At 40.6% G+C, this 22291-nt stretch overlaps 1 protein-coding gene and 1 non-coding gene across 5 annotated transcripts; one reads left to right on the plus strand and one right to left on the minus strand.

The window, feature by feature from the left end:
• Positions 1-1696: 1696 nt before the first annotated feature.
• LOC105498440 (SERPINE1 mRNA binding protein 1) lies at positions 1697-21723 on the plus strand. Of its 4 annotated transcripts, none has more exons than XM_011770510.2 (8): positions 1697-2118; positions 5826-5976; positions 6830-6970; positions 7072-7161; positions 7716-7838; positions 11972-12149; positions 16763-16936; positions 19496-21723. In XM_011770510.2, the coding sequence occupies exons 1-8, from the start codon at positions 1806-1808 to the stop codon at positions 19550-19552; spliced, it is 1227 nt and encodes a 408-aa protein (XP_011768812.1). In that variant the 5' UTR covers positions 1697-1805; the 3' UTR covers positions 19553-21723. The 4 variants fall into 4 exon arrangements, with proteins under 4 accessions (XP_011768812.1, XP_011768813.1, XP_011768815.1 ...); XM_011770511.2 differs by having other exon boundaries at positions 7090-7161; XM_011770513.2 differs by having other exon boundaries at positions 1698-2118; positions 7090-7161; positions 7761-7838.
• LOC112429622 (U6 spliceosomal RNA) lies at positions 14815-14919 on the minus strand. The gene has a single exon (XR_003021884.1). It is a non-coding gene; the product is annotated as a U6 spliceosomal RNA (small nuclear RNA).
• Positions 21724-22291: the final 568 nt, after the last annotated feature.

Here is a 22291-nt window from a genome sequence, read left to right on the forward strand (position 1 = left end):
CGGTGAAGAGAGAGGATCTGTCAAAATGTGGAGATCTACATTGCACTTGAGCTATTTCGAAAAGGTGGGAAGAGTATGGTCAAAAGCTCCTTGTCTTGGTAGGTGCCACAGAGCCAGAGCCTGTGAAAGAGAGGATGAGATAGGGGGTGTGTTTGAGGTTGGGGTGGGTAGGACTGAGGCAGCAGGGAAGTAAGTGGCTCTGAAGAGTAGGGGAGGATTGAGAAATAAGAAAACCAGGAGGTTTGCTGCCACATGTATGTAATATGACTCGTGTCTTCTATTTTCCCTGCTAAGGAATTGATTTAAAATCTGCTCGGAAATTGATGATTACATTCCGCCATGTTACATACCCTGACACACAACCATGTTTAAATCATATCGGAAACTTAAACACTGGACAGCTTTCTATCAGTGCAGAGTCTGAATTAAAGAGCTGATGTCCGGTCTCCTAGTGGAGGTAGAAGGCTGGGCTAATACCTGTCACTAGCACTTACAGAGGTGTGAATTTGGTAAATCATTTCATCTCTGAAGTGGTTTCAGCATTTGTGAAAAGAGGCAACTATTTGCCTAACACAATGTTGAGTTCAAGGTTATTCATAGCTCCTGCCAAATAAGAGATGCATTTGCTATTTTGTGTTAATGGAAAAGGATTTAAAAATTATGATATATTTAAACACGGTGCTACCAAATGTGCTTAAAATGCATTCAAACTGTATTCTTTTAATGAACTTTAATATTCTCAACTAGTATCAATGCTTTGTTAAGTATTGACTTCAATATTTCCCACCCCTCACCGCAACTCCTAGCACATACGCACTCGAAATGCTCTAAAATGGTATTTATTGAGCGCATGTGACTAACACCACAGCCACCTAAGCCCTGACTTGCCGGACACGAACGGACAATTAATTGGAATGACTGTAACAGCGTTTCTGTAAACAGTGCTTCCTAGCGGCTTGCCCAGTGTCTAGCGCTGCACAGTCAGGAGTTAACCACTCCTACGACACCGGCCGCCACACGGTGAGAAGCCCGGGAAAGACGCGCCACACTCCCATGTGATAGTTTCACTTGTCTTTTTGGTTAGTTCTGCTACCCTAGTTCACGTCCCCGCGAGAGGAAACGTATTCCACCTCACATTAGACAGAAGAGCCTCGATTCACCGTGGAGCCTGACAAAAGGGCACTCCAGCGACTGAGCTGCTTGGACTTGGCACAGGCAGGGTCCAGCCTACTCGCTGCCGGCGCGGCGTCTCAGCAACACCCCCTCCCCCGGAAGTTTGTGCGTCTCAGATGTAAGGTCTGGGAGTCACCTTGACCCTTCCCGGAGCGGTGGGGAAAGTTAGCCTGAGCCCGAGGGAGCGTGAGTGAAACCAAAGAGCACTTTCGCGAGTCAGCTACGCCGTCACGTTTTTCTGGTTTCAGGGTAGCTGAAGACCTAGAGAGTTTAAGGGCGACCAGAGCAGGTGGCAGGACTCCGCCCACCACCACGCTTCCCCTCCTTCAGCTCGCACGCTTCACTCCCTTCTTGGGGTCCAGCCTCTCGGGCGCGCGCGAAGAGTTGTCGCGCGGTGCATCCTGGGAATTGTAGTCCCAACGCAGGGAGTCGCCTCAGGAGAAACTACTCTGGCCTACACACCCCACAGTGCCTTGCGGCGCTGGCCGCTCCCGGATGTGTGCCTGGCGCCGGAAGAGAAGACGGCCCCCCTCTCTCGGCCCGGCCATCTTGTGGGAAGAGCTGAAGCAGGCGCTCTTGGCTCGGCGCGGCCCGCTGCAATCCGTGGAGGAACGCGCCGCCGAGCCACCATCATGCCTGGGCACTTACAGGAAGGCTTCGGCTGCGTGGTCACCAACCGATTCGACCAGTTATTTGACGACGAATCGGACCCCTTCGAGGTGCTGAAGGCAGCGGAGAACAAGAAAAAAGAAGCCGGCGGGGGCGGCGTTGGGGGCCCCGGGGCCAAGAGCGCAGCTCAGGCCGCGGCCCAGACCAACTCCAACGCGGCAGGCAAACAGCTGCGCAAGGAGTCCCAGAAAGACCGCAAGAACCCGCTGCCCCCCAGCGTTGGCGTGGTTGACAAGAAAGAGGAGACGCAGCCGCCCGTGGCGCTTAAGAAAGAAGGTAAAGCAGGGGCAGAATGTGGGGGAGACTGGGATGGAGGGAAGGAGCGAGAGGGCTGCCGGCTGCCACTTGTTTCTGGAGCTCCGAGGGTCCGCGGGAGACTTTGCCGCCTATTTCCTCACGTTTCTTCACGCGACAAAAGCCAGGTCCTGCGAAGGTGCCAGGAGCGTGGTAGCCCCAAGTTCAAGCCACCGCCGGCGAGGCTCTCGGAGCCACCCCCTTCCCGCCTTAGGTTGTGAGCGGAGGAGCGTGGTCGGAGATGAGCTGCTCCTCGAGCGCGCTCGGGGTCCTGGGAGGCTGTTGCCTTCCCGCCGGATTCCTTGGCGGGGGAGCGCATGGACTGAGGTGCGGGGAAGCCGGCCGCTCACCGACGCTTGCCGTAGTTACGGAGGGGCTCGGGGTCCATCGCTGCTTACTGCGCAGAGCTGCTCCTTTGAGGTGCTGTTGTTTCAGGCTCCTGTCCTGCCATCTTGTCCCACGACGGCGCGGAGTATCCCCGCCGAAAAGCAGGGGGTCGTTCCAGGCCATCGGATGTGTGGAGTCAGCCGCAGGTTGGGGTGCCGCGTGTGCTTTATTGTTTCTCCTCCACCTCTCAACTATTAGGACTTTCTCAGAACTTGCTGGGGTGAGTTGAGCTGTTGGGAAATGGAGGAGTTTGGCCACACTCGACTAAGCAGAAGCGGGAATTATGAATGAAGACTGGTGATCGCAGGACGTCCCGAGGAAAGTCCTCGAGTCACGATCCTCTCTCTCTCGACTCCCCAAACTGAGTCTTTCACATGGTGGAGTCTGGGCCTCGTGGGTAAAGTGAGTGCAGAGGCTGTCACAGCGTTAGTCGCAGCAGAGCTCTTTGGAGTCTGCAGCTTTTTTTTTCCCCCTCCACATGTGCGTGAAGCATGGTCAGAGTTTCACTGGCGGTTAATAGTTGCTTCCAGGGCACTGTGAGTTTCACAGGATTGTCTTGATTTTTGCATTCTCATTACCAGTTTGTTACGGATGAAAAAGAGCAAGTAGTTCGAAGATAAGAACGTGCATGATCAATAGCAAGCAGGTGTCGGACCTAAGGTCTGAATCTTTAAAGCTGTATTTACATGTTGAAAGTTGAAATTACCCCTTCCTGCCACGTGCTTCTCTGAAAGGAGTTCTCATTAGCTTTTGTTGACTTCTGTGACATTCAACTAATTTTGAAAATCAAAACAATTTCCTCGTGGTGGGATTTGTTTTAGGAGGTTTATTGTTTTTTGTGGTTTTTTTTTTTGTTTGTTTTTGAGGACTTTTATGAGGCTTAGAATGAAGAACCTCGGTCCTAGGTGGTGAATGAAAGAAAATAATTCTTGTGGTAAAATTATAGGTTGAGGAGAAACACAGTTGGAGTATTAGAAAGCATGTACATCACTTAGGCCAAGTATCTCTTCAGCCAATTAAGCTTTATGGCAATCTAACACACCTAAATAAATCATTTAATTCGTGTGTTAAGTAACGCTGACTTGTGTAATTATTTAAACTATGCTTAAGCTTAAGAAAGTAAACAAAAAAGTTGAGTCTGACGAATAGTGTGTACCAGGTAGATGTGTTCACTCATTTTGAATGTTCAAAACATGAAGCATGTTTAAATGCCTGAGTTATTTTGATCATGAAGCCCATCTAAGAAATAAGGTCTTACCTGAAAAGTATTTTAAGTGACAAATGTGGGGAATGATTTCATGAAGTTAGAACTAAGACTTAAGTTCACCATTCAATAAGTCTTTCCATGGGAAAACTATTCCATATTAGCAATCAACATTTTCCTTAGGTCAGTATTTCAGAGCACTCTTATTAAGTTGCATAAAATACAAGCATGTAAATACAGGAAAAGTGTTGAATGGACAATACCCGTTTTGAGATTCTACTGTCCTATTTACTGGGAATATATCTGTAAACAAAATCCCTGCAGATAGTAGGAAGGTTAACCTGATTGTGTTCTGTGGTTTTGACAACACATTGTGACATAATGCTTGACATACTTTAGACAGATATTTAATGTTTATGTTTTATGAATTAATTTTGTAGCTTCTCTTGCCCATTTGAAGAACTTGAGAATTGATAGCAGAATGTCATTGAGAGTGTAGACGAGGAATTTTCTAAAACAGAATGGATGCCTGAAACTAGTGCAGTTAATGAGCTTGCAGGTTATACATAAGTATATCAAAAGAAGCTTGCATTTTTAAATGTCAGTCTTTTTCATTAGGTGAGTTTAATCTAAGTTTCTAAGATTCTGTAAGCTTAATATTGATATTGGGTGGGAACGCCAACTATTGTTCACTGGGGTGTGTGTGGCTTGGATATTATTGCAAGGACTGGCTCCTTAACTCCACCCCAGTACACTTTATTACTGATGACATTTATTTAAATACCTTGGTGTAAGGTCTAACATTTGTAGTCTGTCTTGTATTTGCAGGGAATGAACTTCAAAATTCTATTGAAGAGACTGATAGTTACTGTTTGGCTCCAGTTTCAGGCAGTTGAACAATTGGGTGTGTCCTGATGGTGTTCTACTTTCTTAGAACCAAAGTGAAGCAGCTTAAAATCTTGTAAAACCAATTCCTCAGCTGCTTTATGACTTTGTCAGAAATTGGGAATTAGAGCATACCAACAATCTTAAAGTCATTAATTTAATCATCCATCTATTGATCCTTAAGGGCACTAGTAATTTAAATTGGTTGCCTTTGTGGGGTTTCAAACATTACAGGAAAAGCAGTAAAGGGGGAAATTAGTAAATGCTTCAGCTATCACTTAGTGTCACAAGTTTCTTATTTCTTACATACTGCTTAAAAGGGGTCTTATGTGTGTGGATTTGGTTTTTAAAGATTATTTGACAATAAAGATAGTTGTTAGGGCAAATTTTTTAGAGGACTGTCTCCATGCATAATAAGTAACTGTTTCCTAACTTGGAAGTACTTAGAGATGTGGGAGTGTGTACAAACATATATACACTTACATGCTATAAATTTTTAAACTGTTTAATAGGGGAAGATGGCCCTTTTTGTGTGCCTGCAGTTGAGACTAAAAGATGACACTTTCTGGTTAAATGGCTGTTTTAAACTGAGGTGATGTTCTCTAATAATCCTAAATGCCATATTTTCCTTTCAGATTTGTGATTCCATAGAATTATGAGTCTTAATTGCTTTTTTGTTTTTTCAGATTAGATAGGATAACAAAGTGTGGCCCTCACTTTTGTGAGGGGCCATATCTAGTGAGTGTGTTGATTTGCTTGGTTATTATGAATGGCTGCTGGTATTTTCTTTGGTATTTTAAAAGCCAAAATGTATCACTTGCCTAACATTTTTTAAATTTAAAACTTTTTATTAAGAGACTGATATCTTGAAAAGTGACGGGAATAATGGTTGCCCAAATGATTTCCAAGTCAGTTATAGAAAATGCTTATGAGGGGGAGAATAACTTGGCAAACTAAATAGAAGTTTAAAACAAGTTTATTGTCTGTATTTTATTTATTTATGTATTTGGTCCGTGGTATGGATTGGAAGGTTTATTGTCTTTAAATGGCAGTTTCCCTAAGGTACTTTATTACACATTAGAGTTACCCAGTGTTTCCTTTTTACAACAGGAAATGGTAGTGGATTGGAAGAGAAGCAGCTTTTTGACAGTCCAGGCCTAAACTTTTTGTATTGCAAAAATAGTTTGCTTATGCAGGTTATCTATCCTTTTAGGAATAAGACGAGTTGGAAGAAGACCTGATCAACAACTTCAGGGTGAAGGGAAAATAATTGATAGAAGACCAGAAAGGCGACCACCTCGTGAACGAAGATTCGAAAAGCCAATTGAAGAAAAGGGTGAAGGAGGCGAATTTTCAGTTGATCGGTAAGTTGTTTTTTTTTGTTTTTGAGCCAGGATCTTGGTCTAACTCCTAGGCTTGGAGTGCAGTGATGCAAGCGTAGCTCACTACAGTCTCTGCTTCCTGGGCTCAAGCAGTCCTCTCATTTTAACCTCCTTCTGAGTAGCTCGGACTACAAGATCACACCACCACACTCTGCTAATTTTTTTGTAGAGCTGAGGTCTCACTATCTATATTGCATGGGTGGGTCTTGAGCTCCTCTGCTCAAGCTATCCTCCTGCAATATTGGGATTACAGGCGTGAACCAAAAAAGTCTTCATATTTTGTTACTTTATAGAGTCACCGCTTAATGTTAAGCTATAAATTGGGAATAATTGCCAGGTAGCAGTCTGGCTAATTGTTTCTATTAGTTTTTGACAGAAACATCTGTATGTGTGCATTGTTATGTTTTAGACCTTTGGGTGATGGTTCAAACTTAGGTCTCTTGTAATGGAAGCACTTTATTGAATTGATAACCACTTTTTTTTTCTTGCTGTCTCCCGATACAGAGTTAGAAGGAAAATACTGTTGGTTTATTAAATGTGTTTAATTTTTAAGTGTATTGGTAAATAGTGATGGACTGGATTATATGTGCAATGAATAACAGTGGAAAAGTATATGCATTGGTAGTAATGTTTTAGAGTGCTAAAATAGTTTTCTTGTTCTGGGAGGCTTTCTTGTTCTGTCTTCCTTTATGTTTAGAAATAGACTATTTTGAATTTTCTGAAGCATGTGTATTTATTGGTTTTTGAGCTGGTAAACATGTTCTGTATTTTTGGGTTTTTGGATGGATTTTCCTCATTCTGGAAACCATGGAAGTATAATTTGTTTATATTATAGACCGATTATTGACCGACCTATTCGAGGTCGTGGTGGTCTTGGAAGAGGTCGAGGGGGCCGTGGACGTGGAATGGGCCGAGGAGATGGATTTGATTCTCGTGGCAAACGTGAATTTGATAGGCATAGTGGAAGTGATAGATCGTAAGTCTTACTGGTTTTTAGTTTATTTTAATATTTTAATCTAATAAACAAACTTTGAATTTCTAGAACTAAAGAGTATTATGTTAACTCAGTTTTGTTAGTTCTTTTTCACATTACAGTGGCCTGAAGCACGAGGACAAACGTGGAGGTAGCGGATCTCACAACTGGGGAACTGTCAAAGATGAATTAACGTTGGTATTCTGATTTTTTTAAAAATTCTGTACCTAACTAGGGGTTAATCCATACCTCTGTCAAATTTTACTTGTCTCTGAGATAATGAATGCTCTCCTCTGAGAGCTACTGTAAGATAATGTCCTATGGGATGAATTTGGGTTGTAGTGTATTGAATGACTGGTTTTTCTATACTTCAATATATTTGTTACTCATTTTTCCCCCATATATATTTGTAGCTTTTCCTGAAACCCCACAATAAGGTTATTTGGGTATTCTGATTATCTTAGTGTCCTTAATAGTTCCTATTCTAGTTTTTGACTTTGTTGTCATTACAAAATTTGTTAAACTAGTAAAGCTTGGTTTTATAATTAGCTGCCTTGTTCTGTTACTTTTTAAGTATGAAGTATATGAACTAAATAGTTTATATTATTTGCTTTTCAAGGTCTTCTGGGGAGTATATTTAGTAGGAAAGGAGTTAGAGAATGTGAGGGCTTACGGTATTTTTGTATGAAGAACTCTTCAGCTACATGTAAATGGACCTAGATGCCTTTCTTTTTCTTTCTTTCCTTAGAGAGTCCCCCAAATACATTCAGAAACAAATATCTTATAATTACAGTGACTTGGATCAATCAAATGTGACTGAGGAAACACCTGAAGGTGAAGAACATCATCCAGTGGCAGACACTGAAAATAAGTAAGTGGTTTTGTGTGTAATAGTAATGACCCAGAATTGAAAGCACTGGATTTTGACCAATGAGATAACCCATAGATTTAATGCTGTTGCTTGATGGCTTTTTGTTTTTGACAAGGGAGACGTATTGTACCCTCATCCCTCAAAGAGTATTTAAAAGAATGCTTTTTTTTTTTTTTTTTTTCTTTTTTTGGTAAGAGACAGGGTCTCACTACATTGCCTAGGCAGGTCTGGAATTCCTGGGCTCAAGCGTTCCTCCTGCCTTGGCCTTCCAAAGTGCTGGGATTACAGGCATGAGCCGCTGCACCCAGCCCTTAAAAGAGTGCTTTATGTGTATATATTTTGACTATGCTTTGAAAAATAGAATATTTTAATGTGGTTATTTCTGTTTGATTAGTCATTTTACCATTGTCATACAACCGTACAAATTTTACTTTGAGATAGTTAAAAGAAAATGTGGCCATTTTAAGATTAGTTCTGTCTTGAAGTTACTTCCAACGTAGAATTTGGAACATAGCATTACTGGCCTGTTTTTAAATGTGTGAAGAGAGCAAAGATTAGAGTATGTTATTCACGAGCATTTTTTTCTTTTTTGAGACCAGGTCTCATTCTGTTGCCCAGGCTGGAATGCAGTGGAGTGATCTTGGCTCACTGCAGCCTTCGCTTCCTGGGCTCAAACAATCCTTCCACCTCAGCCACCTGAGTAGCTGGGACTACAGGTGCCTGCCACCAGGCCTGGCTAATTTTTGTATTTTTAGTAGAGGAGAGTTTCACCATTTTGCCCAGGCTGGTCTTCAACTCGTGAGTTCAGGCAAGCCACCCACCTTGGCCTGCCAAAGTGCTGGGATTACAGGCGTGAGCCATCTTGCCCAGCCCTTCACTAACTTTTTTTTTTTTTAATGCTTGGCTAATATTCTATATTTTTTAGTAGAGAGGGGTTTCACTGTCTTGGCCAACTGGACAGGCTGGTCTTGAACTCTTGACCTCAGGTGATCTGCCCTCCTCGGCCTCCCAGAGTGCTGAGATTACAGGAGTGAGCCACCACGTCTGGCCCTTCACTAGCTTTTAAAATTATGTGTTTTTGTTTTGTTTTTTTTTTTTTCTTTTTCGAGACAGTCTCGCTCTGTCACCCAGGCTGAAGTGCAGTGGCGTTATCTCGGCTCACTGCAACCTCTGCCTCCTGGGTTCAAGCGATTCTTCTACCTCAGTCTTCCGAGTAACTAGGATTACAGGCGTGCATCACCACACCTGGCTAATTTTTTATATTTCTAGTAGAGACGGTTTCACCATAATGGCCAGGCTGGTCTCGAATTCCTGATCAGAGTGCTGGGATTATGGGCGTGCGCCACGGCGCCTGGCCTAAAATTATGTTTATTTTGTCAGTTATTTGTTATTGTGGTTTAAAGTCTTGGATTACAGGTTGTTTAGGACAGTGATTCCTAACCAGAAGCATATTCAAGTTAGTTTGGGGGTGGGAGGGGCAGATGCTTTCTAAACTTGCTCTTTTTTTTTTTTTTTTTTTGAGACGGAGTTTCACTTGTTGCCCAGGCTGGAGTGCAATGGCGTGATCTCGGCTCACTGCATCCTCTGCCTCCTGGGTTCAAGTGATTCTCCTGCCTCAGCTCCTGAGTAGCTGGGATTACAGGTATGTGCCACTATGCCCAGCTAAGTTTGTATTTTTAGTAGAGATGGGATTTCTCCATGTTGGTCAGGCTGATCTCCAACTCCCGACCTCAGGTGATCCGCACACCTCAGCATCCCAAAGTGCTGGGATTACAGGCGTGAGTCACTGCGCCTGGCCTTGAATTTTTTCTTTTCTTCAGGAAGAATTGCTCTTATGGTGAAACACTGTTAATGATGGGAGTATCATATTCCATGGATTTGTTGGGATAAGGAAAAATGATATACTATTGGAGGGAGTAGATAAAAGTACCTAGTATTGGGTGATGTTTTGAACTTGGTAGTAAAAATTTATGCAAAACTATAATGGAATCATACTTTTGCCTGATAAACAATGAAATTGTGATTGGTGCCTTAACAAATGAACCCTATGCAACATTAAGTTTCTCACAGTGGTCAACATTTTTGTTTGTTTGTTTCTTTGAGACACAGTCTCCTGTCTCCCATGCTAGAGTGCAGTGGTGCGATTTTGGCTATTCTGAGGTTCAGGTGATTCCCCTGCCTCAGTCTCCCGATTACCTGGGACAATAGGTATGCTCCAGCATGCCCGGCTAATTTTTGTATTTTCAGTAGAGACACGGTTACACCATGTTGGCCAGGCTGGTCTTGAACTCCTGGCCTCAAGTGATCCTCCCGCCTTGGCCTCCCAAAATGCTGGGATTACAGGTGTGAGCCACGGCGTCCAACCACAACTGTTTAATAGAGCCCATGTTGAATCACTCAGAGTGATCTGCAAATATAACTTTACCAAAAGGTACTAATGTGCTGATAGCGTATCGGTAGCAAATCCTTAGCTGAGTACCCAGGAATGAAATTGAAGGTGTTTGGTTTAAAGAAAATAATTATCCATCACATTAGAACTGTCTCTAATCTTACTCCAGAGTAGGGAAGAATCTGGGCATAGCATATGGAAGTATAAATTTAAGAAACACAACATTGGCTGACTGATTAACTAGCTTATATATAGCTTCCAGAGCTTCTGTTTGGTTTTTATTTAATCTTTGCAGTAATTCCTGAAAGGTGGGTGTCATGCCTCCATGATATGATAAAAGGTATGCTAAGTTATATTCCTGGCTGTGTTATAACATGGGTAACCAGGACTTTTTTTATATTCTTGGATTTCTCATCTGTAAAATGACTGGGTGGACTCAGTACCCAATTCAGTGTAAACTTGCTCTAGAGTTGTTTTTTGTTTTTTGCAGCATGGGTATAACTGGAGGAAGTTTTAAGATAGGATTTGTCAAATGGTAAAGGGCAGCATCCAGGGAGATATTTGAGCTCTAAAGCTAACTGAATCACCTGCTATCTTTGGAAAGAAGGGCTCCCCAAATAGCAAATGACTTGTTTGATGACAATTGCAAATTGAGATTATACTAAAATAATGGATCCGTAGGCCAGTGCTTTGTTTCTGTAAAAAGAGGAAAGGATCGTATTCAATAGTTATAGACTGGAGAATTATATTTAGAAATAAATGGTTTAGTGTTAAATAATGAAACCAGTGTGTGTTTGTGGATAGTTCTATTAGCAGTGAATCCTTGGCCTCCTTTCCATATACAGGTTGGTTTGAAAATTGGAGTATAAGGATTTTAGGATTTGTAGAAACATGGCTATTGTTTTTATTTGCTATAAGTGCTAGTTGCCGAAATAAAGCATAGAGGAACAGTTCTTTTATGTTCCAAAATTTGAACCCTGGTTGCTAACAGACATTCTTCTGTCAAGAGGATAACCTTCTTGTGTGTTATTAAGAATTAATGTATTTTGGGAATTATGGAAATTAAAAATGTGGTTTAAAAGAAGATAGGCTGAGGATTTTACCTAAGAAGGTAGTTTTTAAACAAGGTACTGTTTGGTTTTTTATTTTTTGAGACGGAGTCTCGCTCGTAGCCCAGGATGGAGTGCGGTGGTGTGATCTTGACTCGCGAGCTCCGCCTCCCGGGTTCACACCATTCTCCTGCCTCAGCCTCTGGAGTAGCTGGGACTATAGGTGCCCGCCACCACGCCTGGCTAATTTTTTGTATTTTTGGTAGAGACGGGGTTTCACTGTGTTAGCCAGGATGGTCTCGATCTCCTGATCTCGTGATCTGCCCGCCTCGGCCTCCCAAAGTGCTGGGATTACGGGCATGAGCCACCGTGCCCAGCCGGTACTGTTTTTAAAAAATGTATATTTTAGTATTGGTAAAGCCTGTTCTAGGTTGTATTACTGATAAATGATCATTTAAGAGTTCATGAGGATGAATTCTATATCCCTTACTTGTATATAGTCAGCAAACACTGAATTCCTGGTCTCTACCAAGTTGCTTAGTTACACAGGAAACTAGGATACCCTCATCCTTGGATAATCTTTCTCTAAAAGATTACAAGGTTCACTTTCTTAATTAAAATCATAAATTTGAAATATTTTGATGTAAATTATATCAGCTCTCTACCAGGTATAAAACTTGAAAACCTTTTCACAGGGAGAATGAAGTTGAAGAGGTAAAAGAGGAGGGTCCAAAAGAGATGACTTTGGATGAGTGGAAGGCTATTCAAAATAAGGACCGGGCAAAAGTAGAATTTAATATCCGAAAACCAAATGAAGGTGCTGATGGGCAGTGGAAGAAGGGATTTGTTCTTCATAAATCAAAGAGTGAAGAGGTAAAATTAAGTTTTGTCGTGTTTGAAAATGTTCAGATGTGACTTGAATTGTATTTATAATTTTTGTTTTAAAATTTCACATGGGTGATTTGTCTATAAAAAAAGCTTTACATAGGATCATTTGGGGCAGATAATTTGCTTTATAAGGAAAATAAACTGTATTACATATTCTAAGAAAGTCCTTCGATCAGTTCATAATTATGTTTTATGTGGTAGAGATGCTTTTTCCTAAAAAGCTGTTAGTGGTGTATTGTGTAATTATTAGTGTTCAGAAATATGATAGTTCTTTTCAAAGTTGTGATTGTATTTTTGAAATCTTGCCAAACTGGAGATCATTAAAGGACTTTGGTATTATGGTGTTAGGTTGAAATCTTGACATTTTCATATAACCTAAAATGTAAGTGACTTCATTTGGAATTCAACTTTTGAAACTGTCTGCCTATATCATATGTAATGGCCAGGACACTCAGTAAATGGTAATATGCATCTTGTCTAAGGAATGATGGCTTTAAAAACCAAAGAATATGTGGGTTTTACTTAAGAAACAGGGAAACTAGTGAAAATACAGTTGACTTGTTGAACAATGTGAGGTTGCTAGGGGCACTGACCCTGCAGATCAGTGCACATGTAACCTTTGACTCTGCCGAAACTTAACTACTAATAACCTGTTGACTGAAAGTCTTATTGATAACATAACCAGTTAACGCATTTTGTATGTTGCATATTATATACTGTATTTTTATAGTAAAGTAAGTTAAAATGTTGAGAAAATATATTTACTGTTCATTAAGTGGAACTGGATTGTCACAAAGGTCTTTATTTTGGATAGGAAGAAGAGGGGTTGGGCTTGTTTCAAGGCTGACAGAGGCAGAATGTTCAAACCCAAGTTGTTCAAGGGTCAGCTGTATTGGAAAAAGTCACATTGATGGCTTTTGAATTGGTAGCTTCCGTTTAAGCTTTGGGGTGTGTTCTTAGAGGAATATTTCAGTGCCGCTCCCTGTTAGGGCTTGTATGAGTTTTTAAAGCCAAACTGTATTATTTCTTCTCCTAAATTTTTTTTCTCTATCAGCTTCCTTTAACCTTTTGACATTTGTGTTTGATTTATTCATATCATAAATTGGGCTGTGCCAGAAATCCAGACTGCAAGTTTTATCATCCTAAGGTAAAGTTAAATTAAAATATTGTGAGGGCAAACCCATTTAATAAGGTTATTAGTTATTTTTATTTTTTTTGCGACACAGTCTGACTCTTTCGCCCAGGCTGGAATGCAGTGGTACCGTCTCTGCTCACCACAACCTCCCGCCTCTCGAATTCAAACAATTCTTGTGTCTCAACCTCCCCAGTAGCTGGGATTATGGACATTCGCCACCACGCCCGGGTAATGTTTGTATTTTTAGTAGAGATGAGGTTTCACCATGCTGGCCAGGCTGGTTTCAAACTCCTGGCCTCAAGTGATCCACCTGTCTCAGCCTCCCAAAGTGCTGGGATTATAGGCGTGTGCCACCATGCCCAGCCGATACGCGTAATTTTTTAAACTGCAAAATGGCTATAAGACAAACTTGGAAACATTGTAAAATAAAATGGAGGTTAAAAAGATTTAAAGTTTTTTTTAGGTTTAGAGATGATTTTTAACATTTACTCCATATGAATGGTAAATGAGGAAATTATTTTTTTTTAAGTCCTGTAGAAAAAAAACTGCATTAGAACACTTGGTTTTGGCCAGGCTCAGTGATTCACACCTGTAATCCCAGCACTTTGGGAGACTGAGGTGGGCGGATCACCTGAGATCGGGATTTCAAGACCAGTCTAACCAACATGGAGAAACCCCATCTCTACTAAAGATACAAAATTAGCCAGGTGTGGTGGCGCATGCCTGTAATCCCAGCTACTCAGGAGGCTGAGGCAAGAGAATCCCTTGAACACAGGAGGCGGAGGTTGCAGTGAGCTGAGGTTACACCACTGCACTCCAGCCTGGGCAACAGAGCAAGACTCTTTCTCAAAAAAATTTTTTTAAAAAGCTCTTTAACTTGTACATATCTTCATTCTCATGACAAATGTGAGGTAGTTACGAGGAAGGAAGAAACTTTACAAATGGAGAACTGTGTTACCATGTTATTGACAGAACTCAGAGTTTCTGTTTTCTGCTGCTCATTCTCTGAGCTCTCTAGAAAGAAGGAGGCTGGGCACAGTGGCTTACACCTGTAATCCCAGCACTTTGGGAGGCTGAGGCGAGCAGATATTTGAGTTGAAAGTTTGAGACCAGCCTGGGCAGCATGGCAAAACCCTGTTTCTACAAAAACTATAAAAATAATCTGGATGTGGTTGCATGCACCTGTGGTCTCAGCTACCTAGGAGGCTGAGGCAGGAGAGGATCACTTGAGCCCAGGAAGCAGAGGTTGGGGTGAGCCAAGATTGCATCACTGCATTCCAGTCTAGTTGACAGAGCAAGACTGTCTCAAAAGAAAATAAAAGGTTCCCCCCAACCCCCTGCCCCAAATTTATCCCAGTACAGTTTCTTGGTATCTGCAGGGGATTCGTTCCAGGACCCAGACATACTAAAATTTTCAGATGCTCAAGTCCGTTATATAAAATGGCATGGTATCTGCATATAGCCTAAACACATTTTCCCAAATACTTTATTTTTTATTGTTTCTATTTTTTGAATTAAAAAATAGAACAATTTACAGTTTTGCTTGTCATCCTTTTGGGGATCATGCTAATAATCTTTGCATCATTCCACTTTTAGTATGTGTGCTGCCAAAGTGAGCACTCCCCCATACACTTTATTGTGAGACAAGGTCTTGGTCTGTCATGTAGGCTGGAATGCAGTAGCATGGTCACAGCTTACTGCAGCCTCAACCTCCATGTGCTCAAGCGATCCTTCTAGCTCAGCCTCCTGAGTAGCTGGAACTACATGCCTGTGCCAGCTCCTGGACTCAGGCAGCCCTCCTGCCTATGCCTTCCAGAGTGTGGGATTACAAGTTTCAGCCACTGCCCTTGGCCTTGCTTTTTATTGTTATATGGTTGGTTGGTTTTATTTTTTTCTGAATATTTTTGATAGGTGGTTTGCAATTAATTGAAAGCATTGGTTTGAAAGAGCAAACATTTAAAAATCACACAATTAGTATATATTATTCATCTTAATTTGCTGGTGTTTTTGTGAATTTGTTTTTATGTTTCTAGGCTCCTTTAAAATTCGTATTAGAGCCTTCTATTGCCTTACATTGTGTTAGTGTGGGTACAAAGGATTGACCTTTAATGCTAGTATGAGTTGATGTAAGGGATGAAAACACAAAAATTTATTTGTACTTTAAAGGCTAGTTAATAACAGTTGTAATATTTTAAGTTGAATCTAATGGAATTGTAATAGTACAAGTTCTAATGAAAGAAGAAAATGTTCTTTATTCCTGTAGAAAAGAGGATTTCTTACACGTATTTAGAAAAAGAAAGCTGTACTTTAAAGTCCCATAGGCACAGTTTTCAACTAGAAGATTAAAACCCATCCCAAGCATGGAAGAAGACATCAGGCATGGAGCAGTGTAGAACTGTCTGACTTTTTGCTTTTTTCCTCCCAGACTGGGTCATGTATCTTAAACACAAATAGAAAGGATCTGGATTTCACAAACATGACTTCATTTTTAAGAAGTTTCTAGCTGGGCGTGGTGGCTCATGCCGGTAGTCCCAGCACTTTGGAGGGCCAACACCAGCGGATCGCTTGAGCCCAGGAGTTTGAGACCAGCCTGAGCAACACTGCGAAAACCTGTCTATAAAAAAATACAAAAAAATTAGCCAGACATCATGGCATGTGCCTGTAGTCCCAGCTACTTGGGAGGCTGAGGTGGGAGGATCACTTGAGCCTGGGAGGTGGAGGTTGCAATGAACCCAGATTGCGCCGCTGCACTCCAGCCTGGTGACAGAGTGAGACCCTGTCTCAAAAAAAAAAAAGATTCCTGTGACACATTTAAGCTGTGGATTTATTTGTGCATAGCTTTACAAGATTCCCCTTATGTAAAGTGTGTAGTGTTTCACTTGAATTTGTAGCTCTCCGTATTTGTGTGGAAAAACATAATGGTTGTATATTAACAGAAGATGCTTCTGAAAAGTTTGTATGGAATAAGGTCATTACCCTAGTTATAGTTGAAAGAGTGTAGAACAGAGGTTTTCTTTTTAACTTGCGTGTTCTTTTTAACTTCAATGATAGTAGTAGCCTTATATGTCACCTCTCCAGAGGTCTTCATCAAGGATTCACATTGGAGTCCTGATCTGAAGGGCATATTTAAAATGTACTTGTCCAGATTTCACTGCTAAAGATTATGATTCAGTAGGTCTGGGATGGGCCACAATCATTTGGGTTGATTGTGATAGCATATATGTCTTTAGTTGAGGACCGCTGATATTACCTGCAATTTTGAGATAGAGAAAAGTGAAGGAAATTATTCCTCCAAGATCACTATAGCTGAGCCCTAGCTTGTTACCTGTGGAGACATTGAGACATTTGTTCACAGAAAGTACAGTTTGGATTTTTGGTCTTTTTAGAAGAAAGCTCATTATTTAGAAATTTTGCGACGTTACTTTTCTACTAATAACCCAGTCATCTTCACTTATGTTTTTAGGCTCATGCTGAAGATTCGGTTATGGACCATCATTTCCGGAAGCCAGCAAATGATATAACGTCTCAGCTGGAGATCAATTTTGGAGACCTTGGCCGCCCAGGACGTGGTGGCAGGGGAGGACGAGGTGGACGTGGGCGTGGTGGGCGCCCAAACCGTGGCAGCAGGACCGACAAGGTAATTTAAGACTTTGTTTTCCTTTTATGTAATTTAAGGACCTCTTAGAAGTCACTGGCTGGGTCCTTCTGGGAACATAAGAAGTAGAAGTAGTAGCAGTGTCTTTAAGAAACCACGTGTTGGCCGGGCGCGGTGGCTCAAGCCTGTAATCCCAGCACTTTGGGAGGCCGAGACGGGCGGATCACGAGGTCAGGAGATTGAGACCATCCTGGCTAACACGGTGAAACCCCGTCTCTACTGAAAAATACAAAAAACTAGTCGGGCGAGGTGGCGGGCGCCTGTAGTCCCAGCTACTCGGGAGGCTGAGGCAGGAGAACGGCGTAAACCCGGGAGGCGGAGCTTGCAGTGAGCTGAGATCTGGCCACTGCATTCCAGCCTGGGCGACAGCACGAGACTCCGTCTCAAAAAAAAAAAAAAAAAAAAAGAAACCACGTGTTAGGTTATATTTTTGTTTAAAGCACTTAAATGTCTTTTTTGGAGTGCTGTAAGTAGTGTTAAGTTACCACCTTTTGAATTCTTACTAGGTGCTGATCATGGTGCTGGGCTAGGCATTTTATGTACTTAATGTCATTTAATTCTTGTTAACTATGATGACATTCTCATTTTCCAGACAAGAAAATCTGGTGTAGTGAATCAGGTTAACTCTTGACCTTTGCTAAGGCTTACCTGAAAAGCAATCTGTTCGCTTTGATAATTCCTAACTGCTTTTTAAGTCTCCGCTTAATAACCATCGTGTTCCTTGTATAATTCCTCTTGTGACACTCATGATTGTTGATGCTTTTTTCTTTTACTAGACTCTTCTGAGAGAGCTGGGATTCATTTTTGTCTTACTTTACTTTCTATAATCCCTCCGATGCCTTGAACAGTATATGGAACAAAACAAGTTCTTAGAGAAATATTTTGATGAATCCCAAGTAATTGATAGATATGAACTCAGATCTGATGCTTGGAAGCAACCATAATGTCCTCCTAAATTCTCAACATCTTACAAATTTGGGGACCCACCTGCTTGATTGAGTCTATTTTTGATTATTATAAGGGTAACTTATCACTGCCAGTGTAATGATACTTTGTTCCTCCAAGACCAATCTTTTTTTTTTTTTTTTTTTAAGGCGGCGGTTGTGTTTATGGGCTTTTCCCATACTTTTTTTTTTTAGTTCTGTTATTTATACTTTAGGCTATAAAGAGCAATTTGGACTCCTTTTTTTGGACTTTTTTTTTTTTTGAGATGGAGTCACTCTGTCGCCCAGGCTGGATTGCAGTGGCGGAATCTCAGCTCACTGCAAGCTCCGCCTCCCGGGTTCACGCCATTCTCCTGCCTCAGCCTCCCGAGTAGCTGGAACTACAGGCGCCCGCCACCTCGCCCAGCTAGTTTTTTTTTGTATTTTTTAGTAGAGACGGGGTTTCACCGTGTTAGCCAGGATGGTCTCGATCTCCTGACCTCGTGATCCACCCGTCTCGGCCTCCCAAAGTGCTGGGATTACAGGCTTGAGCCACCACGCCTGGCCCTGTTTTTGGACTTTTAACCTTGTTGATTATTGCTACTTAAATATTCGTTTCTTAGCATGCTTTCACATTGATGCCATTCTTATTTAGCAAGTGGAAAAAGTATAAGAATTCTGAACAACAATGCAAATTCACATACATAATTGCTTGTGAATCTATTCGTATGGTTTACTGGAAAAAACAAAACAACTGGGCTGGGCACATTGGCTCATGCTTGTAATCCCAGTACTTTGGGAGGCCTGGGTGAACAGATCACCTGAGGTTGGGAATTTGAGACCAGCCTGGCCAACATTGTGAAACCCTGTCTCATTAGCCAGGTATGGTGGCACAGCCCTGTAACCAGCTACTTGGGAGGCTGAGGCACAAGAATCCCCTGAACCCAGGAGGCGGAGGTTGCAGTGAACTGAGATCATGCTACTGCACTCCAGCTTGGGCAACAGAATGTAAGACTGTCTCCAAAAAAAAAAAAAAGAAAAAGAAAACAACCCATAGTATTACTCTGGAATGAAAGTAGGTCTTGATAGAAATTTAGGACAGGGCTCATTGCAAATATATGTAGTTTTTTTCTGATCCATAATTTTGTCTTGATACATTTTACCTAGAGTTTTAACAGTAGGGTTTTTTGTGGGTTGTTTTTTTGTTTGTTTGTTTTGTTTTGTTTTGTTTTGAGATGGGAGTCTCACTCTGTTGCCCAGGCTGGAGTGCAGTGGCCAGATCTCAGCTCACTGCAACCCTCGCCTCCCAGATTCAAGCTATTCTCCTGCCTCAGCCTCCCAAGTAGCTGGGATCACAGGTGCCTGCCACCACGCCCAGCTAATATTTTGTATTTTTAGTAGAGACAGCATTTCACCATGTTGGCCAAGCTGGTCTCAAACTCCTGACCTCAGGTCATCCACCCGCCTTGGCCTCCCAAAGTACTAGGATTACAGGTTTGAGCCACCGTGCCTGGCCAACAGTAAAATTTTTTAGAGTTCTATCTTAATGTAGACACTAGCTAACAATGTAATTTTGAAGAATTGAGAACTGTGGTTAATTTTGGTTTTTCTTTTTCAGTCAAGTGCTTCTGCTCCTGATGTGGATGACCCAGAGGCATTCCCAGCTCTGGCTTAACTGGATGCCATAAGACAACCCTGGTTCCTTTGTGAACCCTTCTGTTCAAAGCTTTTGCATGCTTAAGGATTCCAAACGACTAAGAAATTAAAAAAAAAAAAAAGGACCGTCATTCATACCATTCACACCTAAAGACTGAATTTTATCTGTTTTAAAAATGAACTTCTCTCGCTACACAGAAGTAACAAATATGGTAGTCAGTTTTGTATTTAGAAATGTATTGGTAGCAGGGATGTTTTCATAATTTTCAGAGATTATGCATTCTTCATGAATACTTTTGTATTGCTGCTTGCAAATATGCATTTCCAAACTTGAAATATAGGTGTGAACAGTGTGTACCAGTTTAAAGCTTTCACTTCATTTGTGTTTTTTAATTAAGGATTTAGAAGTTCCCCCAATTACAAACTGGTTTTAAATATTGGACATATTGGTTTTAATACCTGCTTTGCATATTCACACATGGTCAACTGGGACATGTTAAACTTTGATTTGTCAAATTTTATGCTGTGTGGAATACTAACTATATGTATTTTAACTTAGTTTTAATATTTTCATTTTTGGGGAAAAATCTTTTTTCACTTCTCATGATAGCTGTTATATATATATGCTAAATCTTTATATACAGAAATATCAGTACTTGAACAAATTCAAAGCACATTGGTTTATTAACCCTTGCTCCTTGCATGGTTCATTAGGTTCAGATTATAACTGATTTACATTTTCAACTATATTTACTTTTTAAATGTGTGACTTTCCCATTTTAAAATCTAAACTAGACATCTTAATTGGTGACAGTTGTTTAAGCTACTTATTGTTGGTAGACACATCCTGTCAAGTGAAGTAGTTTTATAGGTATGGGTTTTTTCTCCCCCTCCACCAGGGTGGGTGGAATAAGTTGATTTGGCCAATGTGTAATATTTAAACTTCTGTAAAATAAGTGTCTGGCCATTTGGTATGATTTCTGTGTGTGAAAGGTCACAAAATCAAAATGGTGCATCCATGATCAGCAACCATTTAACCCTTCCTTGTTCTAAAACAAAAACCAAAGGGCACTGGTTGGTAGGGTGAGGTGGGGAGTATTTTAATTTTTGGAATTTGGGAAGCAGACCAGCTTTACTTTATAAGGCTGGAACAGCAGCACTATCCATGAAATATAAACCAAAAATCTTTACTATTTCCTAGATTGCTATTATTTGGTCCTAAGTTGAGTATTCCACAGAAAGTGGTAATTATCTTTTCTCTCTTCCTGCATTAGAAAATTAGGTTAATAATGGATTCCTATAATGGGAGCATCACTACTTATTAAAACACACATAGAATGATGAATAAAGTTTTCTAGGATTGTCTTTTATTCTGCCACATTTATTGATAAACTGAAGGAATTTTTAAAAAAGTTTTAAGAATCATTTGTCACGTCATTTTTAGAAATGTTCTACCTGTATATGGTAATGTCCAATTTTAAAAGTATTGGACATCTTCAGTCTTAAACAGTTATATTTAGCTGATTGGTTCTCACATATACTTCTAAAAGAGAAATTTTATGTTATAAGAGTTACTTGTTTGGATTAGATTTATTAATCTCAGTTACCTACTATTCTGACATTTTAGGAAGGAGGTAATTGTTTTTAATGATGGATAAACTTGTGCTGGTGTTTTGGATCTTATGATGCTGAGCATGTTCTGCACTGGTGCTATTGTCTAATATAATTTTATATTTACAAACATACGTGCTACCCTGAGATTAATTTAGTCCATATGAACTGTTGACCCCTTTTGAGATGGCAACATACGCACTCATAAATCAGTGTGTTTAGACTTCTCAAGTATCTAACTCATTTCCAAACATGTACCATGTTTATAAATCTTGATTTCTAGCAACATGCTATAGAAAACACCTGCTATTCAAAACACAACTTCTACTCAGTGTCATCCATTGCTGTCGTGAGAGACGACATAGCAATATCTGGTATGTTGCAAGCTTTCAAGATAGCCTGAACTTAAAAAGTTGGTCCATTAGTTGTATCTGATGGATATAAATTTGCCTCCTAGTTCACTTTGTGTCAAGAGCTAAAACTGTGAACCTAACTTTCTCTTACTGGTGGGTAATAACTGAAAATAAAGATTTATTTTCATGCTCACTTCTTAAAAGTCATAAAAACAATCAAATAGGATCATGTTTATTGTCATGTGTTTCCTGGTTTCTGACCTGTGTGCACACCCCTTTGTGCTTACAATTTTTAAATTGAATTTCATATGGGGTTTTTATTTGCTAAAAACCAGGCTGTTGAATCACATTTGGGAAGGGTACTTATCTTAATGACTAGTGACTTAATTGGGAAAGTTGAATTCTTGTAAGATACAAAATCCAAGGACTTCTTGGATTTAATCTAATTGTTACTTCTTAGCAGATCACTTTTTTGATAATGAAAGTTAAGCATACTGAATGCTACTTTTTATTGATAAACTGGCTATAATAGTCTAGGGGAAAAATTCCTAAACAGATACAGATTCCTAAAGTAATAGTGGCAGCTGATGTTTCAGTGAACTTCTATCTTGATGCGTTTAAATGGAAGTAATACCAGAGCTGACATTTTAAAGGCATTTTTACAGCTTGAAATGAAATGATTTATTAGCTATTTTGGGACCTGTGGAGTTATGCAAGAATTTTAAAAAGTGACACCATATACATCTAGTCAGTTCCTTTACTCTTATTTTTTGGATGGAAGTAGGACACTTCAT

This window comes from Macaca nemestrina, chromosome 1 (genome assembly GCF_043159975.1).
Source record: "Macaca nemestrina isolate mMacNem1 chromosome 1, mMacNem.hap1, whole genome shotgun sequence".
NCBI lineage: Eukaryota > Metazoa > Chordata > Mammalia > Primates > Cercopithecidae > Macaca > Macaca nemestrina.

Bases quoted from the DNA above. Each gene is read 5' to 3' on its own strand.
- LOC105498440 (XM_011770510.2), top strand. From the start codon at position 1,806: ATGCCTGGGCACTTACAGGAAGGCTTCGGCTGCGTGGTCACCAACCGA. The intron at 5,977-6,829 runs GTAAGTTGTTTT...TTTATATTATAG, and splicing joins GGCGAATTTTCAGTTGATCG to ACCGATTATTGACCGACCTA. The intron at 7,162-7,715 runs GTTGGTATTCTG...TTCTTTCCTTAG, and splicing joins ACTGTCAAAGATGAATTAAC to AGAGTCCCCCAAATACATTC.